At 46.5% G+C, this 21,312-nt stretch overlaps 1 protein-coding gene across 8 annotated transcripts in view; it reads right to left on the minus strand.

Moving 5' to 3' along the window:
- Nucleotides 1-513: 513 nt before the first annotated feature.
- Nucleotides 514-21,312, minus strand: part of klhl17 (kelch-like family member 17) — a 93,981-nt gene continuing 73,182 nt past the window's right edge. For 5 of the 8 annotated variants that reach the window (XM_070860489.1, XM_070860485.1, XM_070860487.1 and 2 more), the window contains 2 exons: nucleotides 18,008-18,189; nucleotides 514-1,982 (listed from right to left, as the gene is read on the minus strand). In XM_070860489.1, coding sequence (XP_070716590.1) covers nucleotides 1,754-1,982; nucleotides 18,008-18,189 — 411 coding nt within the window. In that variant the 3' untranslated portion in view covers nucleotides 514-1,753. Of the gene's footprint in view, nucleotides 1,983-18,007; nucleotides 18,190-19,666; nucleotides 19,776-21,312 lie in introns of those variants that run through there. The other 3 variants (XM_070860490.1, XM_070860492.1, XM_070860491.1) reach the window with 3 other exon arrangements.

A 21,312-nucleotide genomic window follows, 5' to 3' on the forward strand; every position in this document is an offset into this window, starting at 1 on the left:
GCCATCCGCAAAATAACATTGTTTGCAGGATGAGATCATGACGTGTACAGGTACATGTGTGATTATACACACGCTATCAGAGGAGCAACATTCCTGGTAAGCTGCGGACGGGCAGCGGTCTGGAGTTCCCGCGCAGGCCAGTCATCGGCCATTTTGAATGGAAAAACCGCGCATGCGCAGAAATTTTAACGGGCCGCACAACCAAAAAACAAACTTAGAGGGAATATGGCCGATGAGTCACCTGACCTAGTGACCTAAAGAAGGCGAATCATGATGCAACAGTGGAGACACATTGGAATATATTACCCACATGACATGAACATGAATAAATCAAATTAAACAAACAGTAAACTGCATTATGCTGTTCATTATTCCACACCTTTTCATGAATCTCCGAGAAAAGATGAATGAAGATACCATCACTCGCAATGTTTATTAAATTAATCCCAACCCTTGCTTTCCCCATAAGAGCCACAATCAAAAGTTCCCCCCCCCCTCCCGCCAACCCCTCCCTTTAACTGACAACAACCTCCTGACCAGAGGTAGAAAATAACTTAAAAAGAGAATACACACATAGACTTCATTAAGTTGTGTAAAAGAAGGAAAACTACATACAAGTCAACACGTTTCACATTCAAAAGATAAAATAAATTAACTTAAAACACCGCTTTATTACCTCTGGTCAGTGGTAACTTAATCATTTCGGTAAAAAAAAATTGCAGGGCTACGGGGAAAGGGCGGGGGAGTGGGTCCGGCTGAAGTGCTCTTGCAGAGAGCTGACATGGGCTCGATGGGCCGAATGGCCTCCTTCTATGCTGTAACCATTCCATGATTGCACAAGTGGAGTGACAGAATGTGGCTGCTACAGTTGGATATCCTGGAGAATATCCTAGACCGAAAAATACGAGGTACGTCATTTATTTGTGTGTTGTTTTGGTTGATCGGCACAAAAAGATGTGGAAGAATTAAGTCCGTTCACCGGTTACACTCCCTTGGTCGTATTTTCTGCTGTGTTCTACCTTGGTTCAAGGTCATCAGAGAGGAGTTGATATGTGGTATAAATCGGTAATGCTACATAGCTTTGAAAATATCTGAGCTAGGGAAGAAAGTGATCTTAAAGAGGGGAGGAAGAAGAAGGAGGTGGCTTGTGCCCACCGCTGGACTCAGTATTAATCATTATATTACTTGTCGTGTGAGGGCTATCACTTACTTTCACTGAACTTAAATAATCGTGCATCATGCCGTGAAAACACTGACCACAGACGTGGAATATAGATCCATAAATAACACAGCCTGTGTTTGATTATGGAGGTACTCGGGGCATTTGCCAGATTTCCAGTGACACTGACAGTGTCGCCACTCACGTCAGTTCTCAACCTCTTGCGGCCGATGTTTAGGCTCAAAAGAACACAAATCCCGTCTGAGTTTCGGAGTTTTCAGAACTGACCCCACTGCCTCAAATGACACCCTTTTTACGTTGTGTGACCAGATTATGGCCGCGGCGCATCGGTGGGAACTTACACCGCCGCGGTGGAAAATTGTGGACTTGCTCGCGGACGCCCGCAAATGGAAGTGCGAGTTAGCCACCGTTAAATGCTTTCTTTGTCGTTGTTGTTGTTGTTGCTGTTGTAGACCCTAAAGAAAAGACCGCACCAGAGTTGGCCTCGTTACGAGTCACGTGGCAGCAACTGGCTGCTTGGAAAAGGACCGTGTGTTCATAATGAGGTAAAGCCAGGCTGTGCTGGATGGAGCGTTAGAGGCTGGTCGAAGAAACTGAGAGAGTGGGCGAGGATGGTGGGGGGAAGTTTAGCAGTTCGAGGACGGCCACCCCCACACTGCTTCGTCGGGTGAACATGCACGAGGCGGCCACCCATTTGTTGGTGCGAGGATTGTACTTTTCAATAGAATTAAGGCTCGAGCTCCCGTCATTGCCGCCAACTGCGTAAAGCCATCCGTCCATCGCAACAAGGTCATGGGTGCTCCTGAGGAGAAAAGGGCAAAGGTGAAAACAGGACAGCGACACCTACTGTCTCTCTGTAAAGTCTCTCTTTCAATTTCATATAAGAAATAGGAGCAGGAGTGACCATTCGGCCCCTCGAGCCTGCTCCGCCATTCGATAAGATCACAGCTGATCATCATGCTCAACTCTACTTTCCCGCCCGATCTCCATATCCCTCGATTCCCCTAGACTCCAAAAATCTATCTATCTCAGCCTTGAATGTTTCCCAGATTACAACAGTGACTACATTTCAAAGAAATGTACTTCATTGGCTGTAAAGTGCTTTGAGACGTTCGGTTGTCGTGAAAGGCGCGATATAAATCCAAGTCTTTCTTCTTGAATATATTCAGAGACTCAGCATCCACAGCCCTCTGGGGCAGAGAATTCCAAAGGTTCACAACCCTCTGAATGAAGAAATTCCCCCTCATCTCTGTCGGAAATGGCCGCCGACCCCTTATTCTGAGACCGAGACCCCTGGTTCTAGATTCCCCAGGCAGGGGAAGCATCCTCTCTGCATCTACCCTGTCAAGCCCCTTCAGAATCTTATATGTTTCAATGAGATCACCTCTCATTCTACATAATCCCTCATCACAAGACAGCCCTCTGATCCCAGGAATCAATCTCGTGAACCTTCACTGCACCACCTCCAAGGCAAGTATATTCTTCCTTAGATAAGGAACCAAAACTGTGCACAGTACTCCAGGTGTGGTCTCACCAAGGCCCTGTACAACTGTAGCAAGACTTCCTTACACTTATACTCCATCCCCCTTGCAATAAAGGACAACATGCTATTTGCCTTCCTTATTGCTTGCTGTAACTCCAAGCTAGCTTTCTGTGTTTCTTGCACAAGGCCACCCAAATCTCTCTTAACACCAACATTTAAAAGCTTCTCACCATCTAAAATATATTCTGTTTTTCTATTCTTCTGCCGAAGAAGCTTCCTCCACTCCTACTTCTAGGTGGTTGTTTGCAAGCGTGGTTAGCACAAAGCAAAGGAGACACTGCTGATCTCGCCGATGGTCAGAGAGCCCAAAGACAGCAAGATCAAACTTTGCTCCCAACATTGAGCCTCACGACACAGGAGCGTCCATCGCAGCATTGCCCCAATGGTGATGTAGCCCCATCTAGTGAGGCCTCACGCTAGGGATAGTGCCTCACTAAATTACCCCTCAAGCACCACGATGGTGGATACCTGCAAAGGCTGCCATTTCTGTATCACTCCAATTGGAATTTGACCAAAATATAATGGATTGAGATTACCCCATGTAATGTCCATAAGAAATAGAAGCAGGAGTCAGCCATACGGCCCCTCAAGCCTGCTGCACCATTCAATACGATCATGGCTGATTCGATCATGGACTCAGGTCCACTTCCCTGCCCGCTCCCCATAACCCCTTATTCCCTTATCGGTTAAGAAACTGTCTATCTCTGTCTTAAATTTATTCAATGACCTAGCTTCCACAGCGAATTCCACAGATTTACAATCCTCAGAGAAGAAATTCCTCCTCATCTCAGTTTTAAATGGGCGGCCCCTTATTCTAAGATCTAGTTCTAGTCTCCCCCATCAGTGGAAACAGCCTCTCTGCATCCACCTTGTCAAGCCCCCTCATAATCGTATACGTTTCGATAAGATCACCTCTCAATCTTCTGAATTCCAATGAGTAGAGGCCCAACCTCCTCAACCTTTCCTCATAAGTCAACCCCCCTCATCTCCGGAATCAACGTAATGAACCTTCCTCCTTAACTAGCCTTATAACCATAGAGACTAGATTTGGCCCTGCCAAAGTCAACGTGATTGTATTTGATTACTGGACTGCTTTCCCACTCTCCAAGCTTCTTTTTCATAAAAACTTACGGCACAGATGGAGGATATTCGGCCCATCGTGCCTGTGCTGGCTCTTTGCTTAATCCCACATCCACAATTGTTGTCCGGAGCCCTACAAGATCCTCATGCTCCAATACCTGTCCAACTCCCTTTCAAAATCATTCATCTCCCTCAACCCTTTCAGGTAGAGCAATCCAGATCCCGCAAACTCTGAGTTTTATTCAATTGTTACAGACAGTTGCCTTCTGTGAAGGTTTAATAATACCACGCATTTTGCTATGCAAACAACTAAAACGTTTCGATTATATAAATAGACAGATGCGTCAAAATGTAAAAATTATGGGAGGGAGGGCAGTGCTCCCCCATTGCCCAAAAACCAATGGAACTCTTGTTCCCCAGTGCAATGCTTAGAAGATGAGGTCCCAGAGTTGCCTCGGGCTTGGTTCCACCTGCCCTGTTCTGACAAGCGAAGATGTTGGTCCGTGCACTCTCTGGCAACTATATAAACATGACCAAAATATCACATTTCAACCCCAAAGCTGTAAATCCCCATGCCGTTGGTGGTGGGAGAATAAGTCCAGCATTGGCCTGAGGGTGCCTTTACCTTGCAGCTTTTACATCACGTTGAGAGGGGTTGTTTCAGGAGTGTGACCGCCACGTGCTGCTCTCGTGCTCTTACGCTTGGTGTTGGGCGTCGGTGTCTGTGGGCGCGTTGGGCTCCACGGCACAATACAAAGCGCCAGGCATGACCTGCCATAGACCTTCACTAAATCAGGTGGGCCCCGAGTATTCATGGATCTACAATGTCCTCAAACCCTTGAACGTTGGGTCATTCACGCCACGGGCTTGGAGTCATTTGCGCCGCGGGCTTGGGGCCATTCGCGCTAAAGGAGTACAGCTGATGACAGATTAAAAATAAAATTCATCCATGGGATCTGGGTTTTGCTGGCAAGGCCAGCATTTATTGCCCATCCCTTATTGCCCTCAAGAAGGTGGTGGTGAGACGCCATTTCAGAGGGCAGTTAAGAGTCAACCACATTGCTGTGGGTCTGGTGTCACATGTAGGCCAGACCGGGTAAGGATGACAAGCAGAGTCAGCACTACGAGTACAGGCAGTATACAAGGTAGGGAAGGAGCCAAAACACAGGGCAATTCCCAGCCGCAAAATTTGCGAGCAGTGAATCAGCCAAGCGTGGTTCCATCCAAGAATGTGGAGTATGGCGTTACATCTTCCCCCATGATCTTAGTACACGAGACGCCAATTTCTTATCTGGGATCTCTCAAATAGTTTCGTATTTTCAGGTTTTCATGCCTTACTGCAGGCTGAGATCTAATCTGCAAAGCGAAGTAAAGTAGAGAGATAATAAACTGTGTACTTTTGGAGGTTGGGACTTTTACTTAATATTGTTGGCTTGTACAAGTCTCAACAGAAATGTTCGTAGCGCAACTTTTATTTAACTTTTGAATATTGTTTGCCCTAGTTTATTTTTTTGGCTCCTTTTCCTCCATCTCTTCAGATCTTTTCCTCACCCCATACCATCATTTTCTGCTGACAGGCAGGTACCCCCCCGTTGCCAGTGACTGACCCTTCCCCTCCCCAACCCTGGACAGACTGGCCACTGAATCGACATTCTCTTTGGTTAGGTTTGCCAGCGATACTGAGGCGCCCGCCGCAAGAGTCGAGGGACAAAGACCATAGGATTCATCCCTGGGGGCTGTTCTCCTCACAGCAGAGAAGGTTAAGAGGAGATTTGTTGGATGCGTTCCAAATCGTGAACGGTTTTGAAAGAGTAAATGAGAAATTGTTTCCAGTGGCAGATGGGTCGGTCACCAGAGGACGCAGATTTAAGGTGATTGGCAAAAGAACCAGAAACGACATGAGGGGAAAAAAATTGTCTTTGGGCTCCACCACGAACTACACACCTTAACCACTGACTCCATCCCTCTCCCCGGTCACTGTCTGAGGCTGAACCAGACTGTTTGCAACTGGGGGTCCTAATTGACCCCAAGATGAGCTTCCAACCACATATCCTCTCCAGCACCAAGACTGTCTACATGTCCATCTCCCAAACATCGCCCGTATCTGCCCTGCCTCAGCTCATGTCCTGCTGAAACCCTCATCCATGCCTTTGTTACCTCTAGATCTGACTATTCTAATGTTCACCTGGCTGGCCTCCCATCTTCCAACATCCATAAACGTGAACTCATCCAAAACTCTGCTGCCCGTGTCCGAACTCGCACCAAGTCCCGCTCACCCATCTCCCCTGTGCTCGCTGACCGACATTGGCTCCCGGTCCGACAACACCTTGATTGAAAATTTCTCGTCCTCGTTTTCAAATCCCTCCATGGCCCTCGCCCCTCCCCATCTCTAATCTCCTTCAGCTCCACAACCCTCCGAGATCTCTGCACTCCTCCAATTCTGGCCTCTTGCGCATCCCTGATTTTAAATCGCTCCCACCATCGGTGGCCATGCCTTCAGCAGCCAAGGTCCAAAGCTGTGGCATTCCCTCCCCAAGCTTCTCCGTTTCTCCACCTCCCTCTCCTCCAAGACGTTCCTTAAAACCTGTCCTAATAGTGACTCGGTGTTTGAAAAATGCTCCTGTGAAGCACGTGGGACATTTTACTAGGTTAAAGGCACTACATAAATGCAAGTTGTTGTTGTTGGTGGTGGAAAAAGGAAGGAAATGCATGGTAGAGATCTTCCACACTGATCTTCAAATGAATTGCAAAGAAGTCTCAACTTATTTATCTTTTCTCCTTTCCTGACAGAATAGAACTTGTAGGAGCTTGGCTCCCAGCACGTCACAGTGCTGTTGATAAAAGGGTATCTGGCTGTACTCTTCAGTGGGAACCTGCAGACTTCGCTTCATACACAGCAACTGCACTGCAAGTTACACAAGCCAGATTGGCCCTTTAATTTACTTTGTTTTTCTCTAGTGCTCGAACCACACTCAACACCTCCCTTGTGTCAGCTGTGGCTCAGTGGGTCGCACCCTCACCTCTGAGTCAGAAGGTTGTGGGTTCAAGTCCCACTCCAGTAAACTTGAGCACATAAATCTAGGCTGACACTCCAGTGCAGTGCTGAGGGAGTGCTGCACTATCAGAGGTGCCGTCTTTAAGATGAGATATCAAACCGCAAGGTTCAGTGCTGGGACCCCAGCTATTTACAATATACATTAATGATTTAGACGAAGGAATTGAATGTAATATCTCGAAGTTTGCAAATGACACTGAGCTGGGTGACAGTATGAGCTGTGAGGAGGGTGCCAAGAGGCTGCAGGGTGACTTGAACAGGTTAGGCGAGTGAGTAAATACATGGCAGATGCAGTATAATGTGGATAAATGTGAGGTTACTTTGGTGGTAAAAACAGGAAGGCAGATTATCTGAATGGTGACAGATTACTAAAAGGGGAGGTGCAACGAGACCAGGGTGTCATGGTACATCAGTCATTGAAAGTTGGCATACAAGTATAGCAGGCGGTGAAAAAGGCAAATGGCATGTTGGCCTTCATAGCGAGAGGATTTGAGTATAGGAGCAGGGAGGTCTTACTACAGTTGTACAGGGCCTTGGTGAGGCCACACCTTGAATATTGTGTACAGTTTTGGTCTCCTAATCTGAGGAAAGACATTCTTGCTATTGAGAGAGTGCAGCCAAGGTTCACCAGACTGATTCCCGGGATGACAGGACTAACATATGAAGAAAGACTGGATCGACTAGGCTTATAGTCAATGGAATTTAGAAGAATGAGAGAGGATCTCATAGAAACATATAAAATTCTGACGGGATTGGACAGGTTAGATGCAGGAAGAATGTTCCCAATGTTGGGGAAGTCCAGAACCAGGGGTCACAGTCTAAGGATAAGGAGTAAGCCATTTAGGACCGATATGAGGAGAAACTTATTCACTCAGAGTTGTGAGCATGTGGAATTCTCTCCTAAAGGGATCAAGGGGTATGGAGAGAAAGCAGGAATGGGGTACTGAAGTGCAAGATCAGCCATGATCATATTGAATGGTGGTGCAGGCTTGAAGGGCCGAATGGCCTACTCCTGCACCTATTTTCTATGTTTCTATGTAACAGAGGCCCCGTCTGCCCTCTCAGGTGGACATAAAAGATCCCACGGCACTATTTCCTCATGGGGGATGGAATATAAAAAGCAGGGAAGTCTTACTACAGCTATATAAGGTATTGGTGAGGCCACACCTGGAATATTGCGTGCAGTTTTGGTTTCCATATTTACAAAAGGATGTACTTGCTTTGGAGGCGGTTCAGAGAAGGTTCATTAGGTTGATTCCGGGGATGAGGGGGTTGACTTATGAGGAAAGGTTGAGCCTCTACTCATTGGAATGCAGAAGAATGAGAGGCGATCTTATCGAAACGTATAAGATTATGAGGGGGCTTGACAAGGTGGATGCAGAGAGGATGTTTCCACTGGTGAGGAAGACTAGAACTAGAGGGCAAGATCTTAGAATAAGGGGCCGCCCATTTAAAACAGATGAGGAGAAATTTCTTCTCTCCGAGGGTTGTAAATCTGTGGAATTTGCTGCCTCGGGGAGCTGGGACATTGAATAAATTTAAGACAGATATAGACAGTTTCTTAAACGATTAGGGGATAAGGGGTTATGGGGAGCGGGCGGGGAAGTGGAGCTGAGTCCATGATCAGATCAGCCTTGATCTTATTGAATGACGGAGCAGGCTCGAGGGGCCGTATGGCCTACTCCTGATCCTATAAAAAAAAAATTTCAAAGAAGAGCAGAGGAGTTATCCCCGATGTCCTGGGCCAATACTTAGCTCTCAGTCAACATCTTAAAACAGATGATCTGGTCATTATCACATTGCTGTTTGTGGGAGCTTGTTGTGCGCAAATTGGCTGCCGCGCTTCCTACATTACAACAGTGACTACACTTCAAAAAGTACTTTGGCTGTAAAGTGACTTATGGACATTCTGAGGTTGTAAAAGGCGCTATAGAAATGCAAGTCTTTCCTTCTTTTCATGCATAGATCAGGAACTCACTGAGTGGCAACTATGGGCACCAATCCACATTCCTGACATTCTCAATCCACCACCACATTGCTCAATCATTTCTTTCCTCCGCCCCCACCAATTGGCAAATTGGTTTTCCCCTTCTTCTCCAAACCACACACATTCCCCAGACAACAGAGTGGGCTGCAGACATCTGGCAGTTTTCTACCTGTGCTACAAAGGCATGTTGGGGACCCTCTCTCTCCCTCTCCCTCTCCCTCTCCCCCCTAGTGTTAGGAGAGACCAGACTTCCTCTTGGTGCCTTTCCACAGTGCCAAAGATCAGAAGGAACTGAGTACATAAGGAATCTTAGGCATGAACCACATCCGACTCCATTGTGGTCATTAATACCATCCCTGCAAAGCATTCTGGGTGTTGTTGCCATGTACAGTTAGGAGAGATTGGTGACTGCTCCAAAGGTATGTGTAATGTCATTAAGTGGCACATAGCTTGCTGACAATGCAGGAAAAAGGAAAGACTTGCAATTACATAGCTCCTTTCTTGACCTCAAGATGTCCCAAAGCACTTTAAGCAAATTAAGTACTTTTGAAGTGTCATCTCTGTTGTAATATAGGAAACATGGCACCCAACTTGACCACTTAATCCATTTGAGGGATAAATATTGGCCTCAGGACACCGGGGAGAACTCCCCTGCTCTTCTTCGAAATAGTGCCATGGGATCTTTAACATCTATCTGAGAGGGCAGACGGGGCCTCGGTTTAACGTCTCATCGGAAAGACAGCACCTCCGACAGTGCAGCACTCCCTCAGCACTGCACTGGGAGTGTCAGCCTGGATTTTGTGCTCAAGTCTCTGGAGTGGGACTTGAACCCACAACCTTCTGACTCAGAGGCGAGTGCACAGCCCACTAAGCCACGGCTGACATATATAATCTTTCGGATGAGACGTTAAACCGACGTCTCTCAGGTGGATGTAAAAGATCCCATGGCACTATTTCGAAGAAGAGCAGGGGAGTTATCCCCGGTGCCCTGGCCAATATTAATCCCTCAATCAACATCACTAAAACAGATTATCTGGTCATTATCACTGTGCTGTTTGTGGGAGCTTGCTGTGCGCAAATTGGCTGCCGCGTTTCCTACATTACAACAGTGACTGCACTTCAAAAAGCACTTCATTGGCTGTCGAGAGATTTGGGACGGTCAGTGGTCGTGAAAGGCGCTATAGAAATGAAAGTGTTTAATTTGTAATGGACCTGCTGCGTATACCCAGTGTTTCGGTTTGCATTTTCGATCTGCAGCGTTTCTTTTAATCTCTTCAAGTGGACCCATTCATGGTTAATCAATGAGTCACTTGTTACAATTATCTCTCGCCAGCACCAAGTATGTACTGCAGTGTCTCAAGAATATGCTTGGTGCTGTCTGGGCGATTATATCGTCACAACAGACTCAACGAATGACCATGCCTCTTTCTACCCTTTAACCCTTTCGAATGCGCTCGAGGTGACACACGGAGAGATGAGATTGTAAAATATTAAACAACTGACCACTTACTGCGTGCCAAACGGCAAGCTGTGCAGCCCAGATTGTACCTATTGGGCAAGGGTGCATGAGGAGACAACAGCCTCGAGCAGCAGGGAGGGACTGTTCTCACTGGCAAGTGAGTCGGTAACCAGAGGTCACATTTTTTAAATAGTTGGCAAAAGAACTAGCGGGGAAATGAGGAGAAATGTATTCACACAAGGCTGATGGAAGCAGGCTCCAGAGGAACGTTCAAAAGCCAATTGGAGATGCACTTGAAGATGACTCATTTGCAGGGTTATGAGGAAAAAGCTGGGGTGTGGGCCGAAATTGGACAGATCTTTTAAAGAGCCGGCATAGGCTTGATAGGCTGAATGGCCTCCTTCTGTGCTGTAAGATTCTATGAGCCCACGGGCAGTGCCACAGTATGATCATTGCCACAGAAGATTCACCTGAACGCGACATCATTTAACAACATAAAGAACATAAGAAATAGGAGCAGGAGTCGGCCATACGGCCCCTCGAGCCCGCTCCGCCATTCAATAAGATCATGGCTGATCCGATCATAGACTCAGGTCCACTTCCCCGCCCACTCCCCATAACCTCTTATTCCCTTATTGGTCAAGAAACTGTCTATCTCTGTCTTAAATTTATTCAATGTCCCAGCTTCCACAGCTCTGTGAGGCAGCGAATTCCACAGATTTATAACCTTCAGAGAAGAAATTCCTCCTCATCTCAGTTTTATATGGGCGGCCCCTTATTCTAAGACCATGCCCCCTAGTTCTAGTCTCCCCTAACCTCTCTGCATCCACCTTGTCAAGCCCCCTCATAATCTTACACGTTTCGATATGATCACCTCTCATTCTTCTGCATTCCAATGAGTAGAGGCCCAACCTACTCAACCTTTCCTCATAAGTCAACACCCTCATCTCCGGAATCAACCTAGTGAACTTTCTCTGAACGGCCTCCAAAGCAAGTATATCCTTTCGTAAATATGGAAACCAAAACCGCCACAGTATTCCAGGTGTGGCCTCACCAATAACCTGTATAACTGTAGCAAGACGTCCCTGCTTTTATACTTCATCCCCCTTACAATAAAGGCCAAGATTCCATTGGCCTTCCTGATTACTTCCTGTACCTGCATACTAATCTTTTTTGTTTCATGCACAAGTACCCCCAGGTCCCGCTGTACTGCGGCACTTTCCAACATTATACTCCATCTGCCAAATTTTTGCCCACTCACTCAGCCTGTCTATGTCCTTTTGCAGATTTTGTGTGTTCTCCTCACACATTGCTTTTCCTCCCATCTTTGTATCGTCAGAAAACTTGGCTACGTTACACTCGGTCCTTTCTTCCAAGTCATTAATCATTAATATAAGATTGTAAATAATTGGGTCCCAGCACTGATCTCTGCGGCACCCCACTAGTTGTAATATTTACATATTTACGAAAGGATATACTTGCTTTGGAGGTAGTTCAGAGAAGGATCACTAGGTTGATTCCGGGAATGAGTGGGTTGACTTATGAGGAAAGGTTGAGTAGGTTGGGCCTCTACTCATTGGAATTCAGAAGAATGAGAGGTGATCTTATCGAAACGTATAAGATTATGAGGGGCCTTGACAAGGTGGATGCAGAGGGGATGTTTCCACTGATAGGGGAGACTAGAACTAGAGGGCATGATCACATTTAAAACAGAGATCTGTGGAATTCGCTGCCTCAGAGAGCTGTGGAAGCTGGGACATTGAATAAATTTAAGACAGAAATAGACAGTTTCTTAAACGATAAGGGGTTATGGGGAGTGGGCGGAGAAGTGGACCCGAGTCCATGATCAGATCAGCCATGATCTTATTGAATGGCAGAGCAGGCTCGAGGGGCTGTATGACCTACTCCTGTTCCTATTTCTTATGTTCCCATGTTACTGATTGCCAACCCGAGAATGAACCATTTATCCCGACTCTCTTTTCTGTTAGTTAGCCAATCCTCTATCCATGCTAATATATTACCCCCAACCGCATGAACTTCTATCTTGGGCAGTAACCTTTTATGTGGCACCTTGTCAAATGCCTTCTGGAAGTCCAAATACACCACGTCCACTGGTTCCCCTTTATCCATCCTGTCGTTACATCCTCAAAGAATTCCAGCAAATTTGTCAAACGTGACTTCCCCTTCATCAATCCATGCTGACTGTGCCTGACCGAATTATGCTTTTCAAAATGTCCTGCTACTGCTTCTTTAATAATGGACTCCAACCACAGATGTTACGCTAACTGGTCTATAGTTTCCTGCTTTTTGTCTGCCTCCTTTTTTTAAAATAGGGACGTTACATTTGCAGTTTTCCAATCTGCTGGGACCTCCCCAGAATCCAGGGAATTTTGGTAAATTACAACCAAGGCATCCACTATCCCTGCTGCCAGTTCTCTTAAGACCCTAGGATGCAAGCCATCAGGTCCAGCAGATTTATCTGCCTTTAGTCCCATTATCTTACTGAGTACCACCTCCTTAGTGATTGTGATTGTAACATTCCTCCCCCCCAAAAGCCCCTTGACTATCCACTGTTGGAATATTGTTAGTGACCTCTACTGTAAAGACTGATACAAAATATTTGTTCAGAGTTTCTGCCATCTCCATGTTCCCCATTACTAATTTCCCGGTCTCGTCCTCGAAGGGACCAACAATTACTTTAGCCACTCTTTTCCTTTTTATATATCTATAGAAACTCTTGCTATCTGTTTTTATATTTCGTGCTAGTTTACTTTCATAGTCTATCTTGCCTTTTTTAATCATTTTTTGAGTCATTCTTTGATGGCTTTTAAAAACTTCCCAATCTTCCTACTAGTTTTGGCCACATTGTATGCCCTTGTTTTTAATTGGATACCGTCCTTTATTTCTTTAGTTAGCCACGGATGGCTATCTTTTCTTTTACACCCTTTCCTCCTCACTGGAATATATTTTTCTTGAGAGTTGTGAAGTATCTCCTTAAATGTACACCATTGTTCACCAACCATCCTACACTTTAATCTATTTTCGCAGTCCACTTTACCCAACTCTGCCCTCATACCTTCATAGTCTCCTTTATTTAAGCTTAGTACGCTGGTTAGAGATCCAACTTTCTCACCCTCCATCTGAATTTGAAATTCAACTCATTCCAAGGGGATCCTTTACGAGGAGATTGTTTATTAACCCTGTCTCATTACACAGGACCAGGTCTAAGATAGCCTGCCCCCTGGTTGGTTCCGTTACATACTGCTCAAGGAATCCGTCCCTTATGAAAGTCTATGAACCAATTTGATTTGTCCAATCAATATGGAGGTTAAAATCACCCATGATTGTTGCTGTTCCCTTTTTACAAGCCCCCACTATTTCTTGGTTCATGCTCCGACCAACTGAGTTGCTACTGTTAGGGGGCCAATAGATTACGCCCACCAGTGACTTTTTCCCCTTATTCCTTATCTCCACCCAAACAGTTTCAACATCCTGATCATTTAAGTCAATATAGTTTCTCACTATTGCAGTGATCCCATCCTTTATTAACAGAGCTACCCCACCGCCTTTTCCTTTCTGTCTGTCCTTCCGAATTGTCAAATACCCCTGAATGTTTAGTTCCCAGTCCTGGTCACCTTGCAACCACGTCTCTGTTATGGCTACCAGATCATACCCATTTGTAACTATTTGTGCCAACAGCTCATCCAATTTGTTACGAATGCTGCGTGCTTTCAGATAAAGAGCTTTTAAAAGTGTTTTCTTACCATTTTCTCCTGCTATGGTCCCAGTTTCTGATATACTCTTATGTTTATAGATTGTGTCCCTTCCTGTCACGCTCTGGTTTTTGTTTCCCCCAAATGCTACCCGGCTCTATTGCCTTCACCTTGTTCTTTGAGCTTTTAGGTTTCTGCTCACCTGAACCGTCCCCCTCACTAATTCGTTCAAAGCTCTCTCTGCAGCCCTAGTTATTCGGTTCGCCAGGACCCTAGCCCCAGCACGTTCCATTAGGGGTCATTTTACAAGTCTGCGTGTTCGGAAATCGAGGACAGCGTGCGGCCGAATTTCCCACACGCATTGTCGCCGGGGAACCGTTGAAATTACATAACACAAGAAATAGGAGCAGGTGGAGGCCATTTAGGCCCTCGGGCCTGCTCCGCTATTCAACAGCATCATGGCTGATCTTCTACCTCAACTCCAGCTTCCCGGACTATCCTCACATCCCTTAGTTCCCATAAATTTATTGATCTCTGTCTTGAATATACTCAGCGACTGAGCATCCACAGTCCTCTGGGGCAGAGAATTCCAAAGGTTCACAACCCTCTGAGTGAAGAAATTTCTCCTCATCTCAGTCCTAAATGCCTGACCCTTTATTCTGAGACCGTGACCCCGTGTTCTAGATTCCCTTTCACAGCAATAACCCTGTCACGCCCCTTAAGAATTTTATATGTTTCAATAAGATTCACCTCTCATTCTTCTAAACTCTAGGGATCTTAGGCCGAGTCTATTCAATCTCTCCTCATACGGCAATCCCCTCATCCCAGGAACCAGTCTGGTGAACCTTTGCTGCACTCCCTCAATGGCAAGTATATCTTTCCTTAGGTAAGGAGACTAGACCTGCACACAATACTCCAGGTGTGGCCTCACCAATGCCATGTATTACGGGCTCATTAAAAAGACCTCCTCACAAGGGCAAATCCTAACAAGAGTCTGAGGAACAGATATTTGTAAAGCGTGACCTACTTGTGAAAACACTTAGACCCATTCATTGGCGGAGACTGTGGACGGAAAGAGTCCGATTTCTCAGTCCCCAATCTGTCTTCAATCTGCCTTCTGTCAATTTTTAAATTGTTCTGTGCAGAGAAGTGGGATTATGACACTGATTATTTCTTTCTTAAAAGCTGGGGTGTGGACCTCAAAGCGCTTTACAGCCAATTATACTTTTGGAGTGTAGTCACTGTTGTAATGTAGGAAACGCGGCAGCCAATTTGCGCACAGCAAGCTCCCACAAACAGCAATGTGATAATGACCAGCTCATCTGTTTTTGTTATGTTGATTGAGGGATAAATATTGGCCAGGACACTGGGGAGAATTCCCGTACTCGTCTTCGAAATAGTGCCATGGGATCTTTTACGTCCACCTGAGAGAGCAGACGGGGCCTCGGTTTAATGGCTCATCCGAAAGACGGCACCTCCGACAGTGTGGCACGTCCTCAGCACTGCGCTGGAGTGCAGATTTATTTGTGCTCAAGTCCCTGGAGTGGGACTTGAACCCACAACCTTCTGACTCAAGAGACGAGAGAGCTATCTACTGGGCCACAGCTGACAGCATCTTAAACAGAACTTAGCTTTAATTTTACACAGTAGGAACATAAGGGTATGAACGGGTTAACAGAAACTGGTTCGCCATTCGTGCCCCATTACTCACACCATGACGTTAAGAGGATCGTGTGTTCATTTGATTAGTTGTTAACATATGACAGGTGAAACACTGAACATGAAAGAGTCTGAAACATCTGCATACATTCTGTACTTTTATGATGTAAAACTACACATATCGCCCCACGGTGCGCGCCCAAAGAAAAAAAAGACTTGCATTTCTATAGCGCCTTTCATAACCTCAGGACGTCCCAAAGCCAATGAAGTACTTTTTGGAAGTGTAATGTTGCAATGTAGGAAACGTGGCAGCCAATTTGCATGCAGCAAACCCACCAACAGCAATGGGATAATGACCAGATAATCTGTTTGTGATGTTGCCCAGGACACCAGGGATAACTCTTCTTCGAAATAGTGGCGTGGGGTCTTTTCTGTCCATATGAAAGACGGCACCTCTGACAGTGCAGCACTCCCTCAGCACTGCACTGGGAGTGTCAGCCTAGATTTTTGTGCTCAAGTCCCTGGAGTGGGACTTAAACCCACAATCTTCTGACTCAGAGACGAGAGTGCTGCCCCGAGCCGCGGCTGACACTAGACAAACAGGCTTGGACATTCCTATTCTAAAGATTAGCTTTTTTAATGGAATGTAAACAGTTCAGTAGTTTATTATTGCAATAATAGTGCTTGTTTCAGTGTCATAGGAACATTAGGAACAAGATGCAGCTGCATGGGAACACCATCACCTGCAAGTTCCCCTCCAAGTCACACACCATCCTGACTTGGAAATATCTCGGCCGTTCCTTCATCGACGCTGGATCAGAATTCTGGAACTCCCTCCCTAACAGCACTGTGGGAGCACCTTCACCACATGGACTGCAGCGGTTCAAGCATGTGGCTCACCACCTTCTCAAGGGGCAATTAGGGATGGGCAATAAATGCCGGCCTTGGCAGTGTCGCCCATATCCCAGGAACAATTTTTTTTTTAATAAAAAAAAGAGTAGGCCATTCAGCCCCTTGAGCCTGCATTCAAGTAAATCATGGCTGATCTGCAGCCCAGCCACATATTCCCGCCCTTGATACCTTTACCTAACAAACATCTAGCGATCTTAGACTTGAAACCTCCAATTGTCCCAGCATCACCAGGCTTCTGTGGTGGGGGGAAAAGAGAGTTCCAAATTTCTACCTCGCTTTGTGTGAAGTAGTGTTTGCTGATTTCTCTCCTGACTGGCCTAGATCTAATTGTTCTGACTTCCCAATTCCTCCCATCCGAGCAAATAGTTTCTCAGTATCTACCCTATCGAATCCTTTTAACATTTCAAACACCTCGATCAGATCAGCCCTCAATCTTCTAAACTCAAGACAATACAAGCCCAGTTTATGCATAATTTAACCCTTTAACCATTTAAGGTATCATTCAGGTGAATCTACACTCTCCCTTCTCGCCCCCGCCCAAGGCCAGTATATCTTACCTGAGGTGCAGTACCTAGAACTGAACACAGTTACGCCAGATGGGGTCTGACTAAGGTTCTGTCCAACTAAGCATGACTTGCTCCCCAACATGCAGGTACAGCAAGGAATTAAGAAAGCAAATGGTATGTTGGCCTTTATTACAAGAGGATTTGAGTATAAGAATAAAGACGTCTTACTGCAATTATATAGGGACCTGGTAAGACTGCACCTGGAGTATTGTGTACAGTTTTGGTCTCCTTACCCAAGGAAGGATATACTTGCCATTGAGGAACCAACGAAGGTTCACTGGACTGGTTCCTGGGACGGGGGGGATTGTCTTGAGGAGAGATTGAGCAGACTAGGCCTATATCCTCAAGCGATTAGAAGAATGAGAGGTGATCTCATTGAAACATATAAAATTCTTACAGGGCTTGACAGGGTAGATGCAGGGAGGATGTTTCCCCTGGGCTGGGGAGCCTAGAACCAGGGGTCACAGTCTCAGAATAAGGGGTCAGTCATTTAGGACTGAGGAGGAGAAGCGTCTTCACTCAGAGGGTGGTGAATCTTTGGAATTTTCTACTGCAGAGGGCTGTAGAGACTCAGTCTTTGAGTATATTCAAGACAGAGATCGTTATATTTTTGGATATTAAGGAAATCGAGGGATATGGGGACAGTGCAAGAAAGTGGTGTTGAGATAGAAGATCAGCCATGATCTCACTGAATGGTGGAGCAGGCTCGAGGGGCCGAATGGCCGACTCCTGCTCTTATTTCTTATGTGAACCGGAAACTTGTGAAGCTGAATGCTCATGGAGATGGTTAAGCACGGTGCCAGAGTCAATGGTCATGCATTTTGAAACGGAGGGAGCAGAGAGAGACGCCTACCGTCTGATGTTCATGGGCGCCACACTCTCCCACGTGTTTGTTTTTGGATTATATCTTTCCACTGAGTTAAGGCAGCTGGTCCCATCGTTGCCGCCGGCGACGTACAGCATCCCCTCCAGCACCGCGACCCCCGCACTGCTCCGGCGACTCAGCATGTTGGCGATCGTGGTCCATGTGTTGGTCTGCACAAGGAAACCATCAACAGTTTGTGCCGGCGGTGATGCAGGTCATACAATGGTTACAGCACAGGAGGCCATTCGGCCCGTCGAGCCCGTGCCGGCTCTCTGCAAGAGCACCTCAGCCAGTCCCACCCCCCCCCCCCCGCCCTTTTCCCGCAGCCCTGCAATTTTTTTCCCCCCCTTCGGGCACTTATCCAACCTTTTGAAAGCCGTGATTGAGTCTGGCTCCATCACTCTTTCAGGCAGCGCATTCCAGATCCTAACCACTCGCTGCTTAAACCATTTTTAAAAATTTTTTATACACACGTCACCTTTGGTTCTTCTGCCAATCACCCTGAATCTGTGTCCTCTGGTTCCTGAACCTGCAGTCAATAGGAACAGTTTATCTCTATATAATGTGTATGGACCACTCATGATTTTGAACCTTCTCCAGTCTATCCACGTAACTGAAGTTCAGGGAAGGCAACAGTGAAATGGTACAAGAGGCTCACAGGACAGAGACGCAGGAGATAGACCTTCTGCTGCTCCCATCTCATCCATCAGAAGAGCCCCACGATCCCCCCCTCCAATGCTTCTGAAGTGATTCCAAGGTTTTCCCTTCCACTGCTCAACCCAGTGGACCACTGCAGACGTTGAGCTTTCAGCCTCACAACCCCACCCCCCCGGAGATGTCTGCACTCCAAGTTCTACGCTCTTGAGCATCCCTGATTATAAATCGTTCAACCATTGGTGGCCGTGCCTTCTGTTGCCTGGGCCCCAAGCTCAAACTCCCTGCCTAAACCTCTCTCCACTTCTTTCCTCCTTTAAGACGCTCCTTAAAACCTATGTCTTTGACCAAGCTTTTGGTCATCTGCCGTAACTTCTTCTTATGTGGCTCAGTGTCAAATTTATTAGTTTTGCCTTATAACACCCCTGTGAAGCGCCTTGGGATGTTTCACTGCATTAAAGGCGCTATATAAATACAAGTTGTTGTTGATCTATTTGCTATCAGGCCACACATTTGTCTTTTGTCACTTTGAACACTTGCCTGTCATGGTTTACCGAGAACGCCGGTTATAATCCCGCCCAATACTGCTCTCCGTGGACTTCAATGGAGAACAAAATCTGGCGGGGTGTGAAACCAGCGTCGCACCCAATCTGGTCAGTTTCCCAACGGGCGGGTTTCAGGTCAAATTGCCCCCCGTGTTCTCGGTTTACCGTTTCTGTTTTAAGTACACCCGAGGTTCCCCCTCCCCACGCCCCCACCCCGCCCAGAATTGCCTCCATCCACAGCTCCAAAGTCCCAGTTTTTCCAGCCTTTACTCTGACACTAGGGATCAGTCCCACGGCTGTCCTCTGCAACAGCCCCCCAGAGTTTGAGTGTCCACCCTGTGTCGCAGTGAGCAGCCGTGGACACAGGGCTCGAGGCGGAGTCTGACCTGAGCATTGTGCAGCTGCTTAAAGTACAAATTACAGCTAACAGGGAGCAGAACCAACGCACCTGTGGAGGGCCAACCTTGAACAAATGTCCCTTGTACAGCTCATCTCCTGCAGTAAGCCTGTTGCCATGGGGTGGAACTGTACGTATTAGTCCTCAGAACAGCAGAGACCTATACAGATACATGCACACACACGAACACGCACACACAGACACCAGAGATGAAGGGGTTGTGTTATGAAGAAAGATTGAGCAGGTTTGGCCTATACTCATTGGAGAATGAGAGGTGATCTGATTGGAACATCATTAAGATTCATCATTGAATATATTTACGGTGGAGTTAGACAGATTTTTGAACAATAAGGACACACACACCTGAAGAAAGCCTTGCATTTATATAGCGCCTTCCACGACCACCGGATATCCCAAAACATTTTACGGCCAATTAAGTACTTTTTGAAGTGTATTCACTGTTGTAATGTGGGAAACGCGGCAGTCAATTGCACACAGCAAGCTCCCACAAACAGCAATGTGATAATGACCCGATAATCTGTTTTAGGTTGATTGAGGGATAAATATTGGCCAGGACATCGGGAATAACTCCCCTGCTCTTCTTCAAAAGAGCGCCATGGGATCTTTTACGTCCACCTGAGAGCAGACGGGGCCTCGGTTTAATGTCTCATCTGAAAGACGGCACCTCTGACAGTGCAGCTCTCCCTCAGTACCGCACTGGGAGTGTCAGCCTAGATTTTTATACTCCAGGCTCTGGAGAGGGGACTCGAACCCACAACCTTCTGACTCCGAGGCGAATCACAATGCTGCCCACTGAGCCACGGGCGACACCTGCACCCCACATCCTGCGGGGCACAGCTCCTCACTGGGCGTGGGTTCATGAAATTACCCCTCGATATCGCCGCACATTCGGGAATTGTCGCCCTCTGTCTGATAAAGCCGTCGGTGTTTCGCCTGCGAACAAAATCTAAACCTTTTCTCGTCGATTAAAGTCCGCAGCATGCCCCTCATTGTATAATTTCAGTTTACTATTCTTAGCATTGTTATACATTTGCTTAAACAACATGTCTTATTCAATGGCTAAGTACCAACGTTCCCGTTAAGCTGTGCGGCCATGCAGTGGCCTAGCGGGCAGGCCGCTTGCCAGCTTTCTAATGGAAAAACTGCACATGCATGGAGATCTGAATGAGCCGCGCAGCCTGTTATTAGGGACACGCACCCCCCCAAAAAAATTACAAGCAACATTGCTAAGTACTAATACTTCTTTGGTACGTCATGGCTCCCCATGAAATGTCCTTTGCTGCGTAACATTTAGATGCTCAGTGCACCCTCTATATTACAAAATGCAGATTTGTGTTTTCGAAAAAGTAAACTAATCTCTAAAATAAACTAAGGGCCTTCATTAAAAGACCATCAAAGATCTGCAGTGAATTTAAGGTCTTCATTTAGTCCCTGTGTGTGTGTGTGAGGGGATTTGAGGGAAAATGTCTTCACCCAGAGGGTGGTGGGGGTCTGGAACTCACAGCCTGAAAGGATGGTAGAGGCAGAAACCCTCACCGCATTTAAGTAGTACTTGGATGTGCACTTGAAGTACAGGGCTACGGACCAAGAACTGGATAGTGGGATTAGACTGGATAGCTCTTTATCAGCCCACACGGACACAATGGGCCGAAATGGCCTCCCTCTGTGCTGTACAT

The sequence above is a fragment of the Pristiophorus japonicus genome, chromosome 18 (genome assembly GCF_044704955.1).
Source record: "Pristiophorus japonicus isolate sPriJap1 chromosome 18, sPriJap1.hap1, whole genome shotgun sequence".
NCBI lineage: Eukaryota > Metazoa > Chordata > Chondrichthyes > Pristiophoridae > Pristiophorus > Pristiophorus japonicus.